The 3,410-nt window shown below is 55.9% G+C and overlaps 1 protein-coding gene across 1 annotated transcript in view; it reads left to right on the forward strand.

Annotated features, from left to right (window-relative positions):
* The window catches only part of PSTPIP2 (proline-serine-threonine phosphatase interacting protein 2), a 26,705-nt gene that overhangs the window by 11,620 nt on the left and 11,675 nt on the right, over window positions 1–3,410 (forward strand). The window contains exons 6-10 of the mRNA XM_035903094.1: window positions 16–122; window positions 820–882; window positions 1,333–1,431; window positions 1,632–1,677; window positions 2,064–2,143. Coding sequence (XP_035758987.1) covers window positions 16–122; window positions 820–882; window positions 1,333–1,431; window positions 1,632–1,677; window positions 2,064–2,143 — 395 coding nt within the window. The remainder of the gene's footprint in view (window positions 1–15; window positions 123–819; window positions 883–1,332; window positions 1,432–1,631; window positions 1,678–2,063; window positions 2,144–3,410) is intronic.

Raw genomic sequence — 3,410 nt, forward strand, 5'->3', positions numbered from 1 at the left:
TTTTTTTCTTTGCAGAGATAGACAATGTGGGGCAAGGTCACATCCAGCTGGCGCAAACCCTTCGGGAGGAAGCAAAGAAAATGGAGGACTTCAGGGAAAAGCAAAAACTGCATCGGAAGAAGGTCAGGGAACCACGGGAGCACCGGCCTTCGCCGCGGGGTGTTGGTCCTGCCTCAGCCATGGGCTGCTCCCGGCTGGTGTCCCCTGCCATGCCCCAGCTCCCCTGGTGCCTGCCGCTGCCAGGAAGTCCTGAGCTCCTTCCTACGTGTTGCAACCGTGTTGGTGAACTGTGCAGCAACCTCCAACTTCCTTCTTCTCACTGCCACATCTTCTCCTTTGGGCGCCTTTTGGGGCCAGCTATAGCAGGGGCTCAGCTCCAGGGACGCCAGCCTCAACCTGGAATGTTTTTAAAACTTACATAGTGCTGTATGATCTCCATGGGGTCTGATAAAATTGGCAAGCCTTGTAACTTCTTCTGGCTTGAGACTCCTTTGTCTGGAAAACGAGGGAAAACAGCTAGAACCAGTGACTGGTTTGGACCTAGCAGAGTGGTGTGGGCTTCCCAATTTCGCCAGACCCCTCAGAGATGATACAGTAGTATATATTGCTAAGATTTCATTTGTAGAGCAACTCTGCATACACAAGTGGAGGCTTAGATAGACGCATAAAGGATGGGTTTTGTGAAGATGCTTTGGGTGGACAAAGGTCCTCAAACCCATCTCCGTCTGGTCTGTGCCTCTTCCTTTCCTAAGCCACGTAGTCCGTCCTGGAGCTTCGATGGTCAGCGATGTGCTGACTCCGGGTCTGTTTTCTTCACAGATAGAGCTGATTATGGAGGCGATTCACAAAAACAGGAATTTGCAGTACAAGAAGACCATGGAGGTAAAGCAGACACGCTGCTGTTTCTTGCCTTATGGGTTAACGCTGCTAACACGCACAGCGCTGGGGCAGACTTAAATGTGAGGGTCTTCCTCCCCTGCTGCAACTCCTGACGTCGTGTCTGCATGAGCGATATGGAGGGTGTGCTCAGAGAAACTGAAGAGTATGGCAGGGACTCGGCGGGTGGTGGCCTTACGGGTTGGATGCGAGTGATTTAGATGTTGTGGACTCGATTGCCGTGAGCTTTGCATCCTAAACGAAGAGCAGCTTGTCTTGCGAGGTTGCTTTTGCCCCAGCAGTGGGGCATCCAGGACCCTGTGTGCCATCCCCTGCTCTGCTGGCAGCCTGTGCCCGCCTTGTAGGCTGAGCTTTGCTCCGAAGCCTCCTGCCTGAGCTGCGTTGGCATCTTGTGGCTTGCTGACCCGCTCCTGCCCTGTCTGGTGGCTCTCCTAGGCCAGGCGGCTCTATGAGCAGCGCTGCAGGGATAAGGACGAGGCGGAGCAGGCTGTGCACCGCAACGCTAACCTGGTGACGCAGAAGCAGCAGGAGAAGGTACGGAGCTGGGGGGTGGCCGTGGGGAAGGGGGGATAAAGGGGGGGGTCTCGCTGCCCTCCTGCCCCATGGCTCTTCTCCCAGCTCTGGGTTTTGGGATGAGACAGGAGGGTTTGTGATATTCCCCAGTTGGGCTGCAGTGCTGTTGGTGATGCACCAGGGCTCTCCTCTCCCTTTCTTCTCTCTCCCATTTTTGGCAGCTGTTCCTGAAGCTGGCTCAGACAAAATCGGCTCTGGAGGACTCTGGTGAGTGTGGAAGTGCCGCGTTTGGAGGGCAAGGGGAGCATTCCCCAGGGCAGGGGGTTGTGAAGCCACGGCACGGCTCTTGGGCGAGCTCTAGCTCTTGGGTCAGGCCTGGCTCCTCAGAAACACGTGCCCAGGATACTGGCAGTGGACACCTGCCCCGGAGAAGCCCATGCGGCCCCACAAAGGCTGCTCCCACCATTTCCCCGTGGCAGGACCCTCCACCTTGCTCTGTGGCTCTGCTTTCCCTTGCAGCACCCACACACAGCCCAGCTCACGCGTTGCTGCCGCTTTCTCCCTGATGCCCCGGCCATTTTACATGCTACCTTCTAGCAAAGGAGTTTTTCTTAATTAACGTTAACCGGATGACAACGTGATTGCTCTTGCAGACAGGGGTTACCAGCAGAGCGTGACCATGCTGGAGAAGATCCGTGAAGAATGGCAGAAAGAGCACATCAAAGCTTGTGAGGTAAATGCCCCAGAACACCTTTGCGTGGCAGCATGGTCCCCTGGATGTCCACCCCTGGCTGCAGGGGTCAGGGACGATGCAGATTTGCGTTCTCTGTATTCCCCTGGCAGGGAAGCAGCAGGATGTGTTGCAGCTAACCCTTGTGCGTGTCTCACACTTGGCTTCTGGATTCAAGGTCCCACTACTTGAACTGGGGTTGCTTAGTCTGGAGCAGAGGAGGCTGAGGGGAGCCCTCATCGCTCCCTACAACTGCCTGAGAGGAGGGGGAAGCCAGGGGGGTTGGGCTCTGCTCCCAGGGAACGGGCGATGGGACGAGGGCAAATGGTCTGAAGTTGCGCCAGGGCAGGTTTAGGTTGGACACTAGGAAAAATTTCTTCACTGAAAGGGCTGTCAGACCCTGGAATGGGCTGCCCAGGGAGGTGGTCGAGTCCCCACCCCTGGGGGGATTTAAAAGCCGGGCAGCCGAGGGGCTTAGGGCCAGGGTTTAGTGGTGGGATAGCAGGGTTAGGGGAACGGTTGGGCTTGGTGATCTTAAAGGTCTTTTCCAACCTAGACAATTCTATGATTCTATGAATCTACTTTGAGGATTCCGCTCTTTTTTTATTTTCTTTATTTTTTTCCCCACCACCTTTGAAGATCAAGAGGGTCAAAGTGGTGACATTTTTGTGCATTACTGGCTTGCACGTTTGGTGTGGCTGGCGTCTTGGACAGCCGTGGTCACCTCTGCGTACTCGGTGACTCCAGGCCAATATGTCCTACAGCCGCAACAACCCCTGGCAGACCCTGAAACTCCGAAAGACTTTAAGTGGCGCAGCAGCAAAGGCTAGTGGCAGGCTGGGGCTGGAGGCTGGGTGAAGCCACCTCCACGTGAACACTGTGTGCCAGGAGCACTCCGCCTTGCGTTTCACAGACCACGTGGAGGGGTGGGAAGCCCCTCCGAGCGGTGGTATCAGCCTAAAGCAGGCTGTCTCATCGCAAAGTGATCTGGCAAGCATGTGCTGGGGAAGTCCAGGGCTGGTGGCGAGAGGACCACGCGACTGCTCTGCTGCTGGACGCTGTGTCTTGCGCAGTGATCTTGGGGGGGATGGACGGGGACTGCAGAGATCAAAGCTTTTTCCCGGGTCTGCTGCAAGCTTGTAAACAGCCTTCCCATTCCCAGCTGCGCCGATCCCTTCCCAAGCTGCTGCTCATCAGGCCTCTGTTTTACTTTTTCCTTGTGAAGTGGAATTCGCTGTCTCATGTGGCTTTCTTCGGGGGCTCTGGGGGG

Source organism: Egretta garzetta, unplaced genomic scaffold, assembly GCF_000687185.1.
Source record: "Egretta garzetta isolate BGI_Z169 unplaced genomic scaffold, ASM68718v1 scaffold179, whole genome shotgun sequence".
Taxonomy (NCBI): Eukaryota; Metazoa; Chordata; class Aves; order Pelecaniformes; family Ardeidae; genus Egretta; species Egretta garzetta.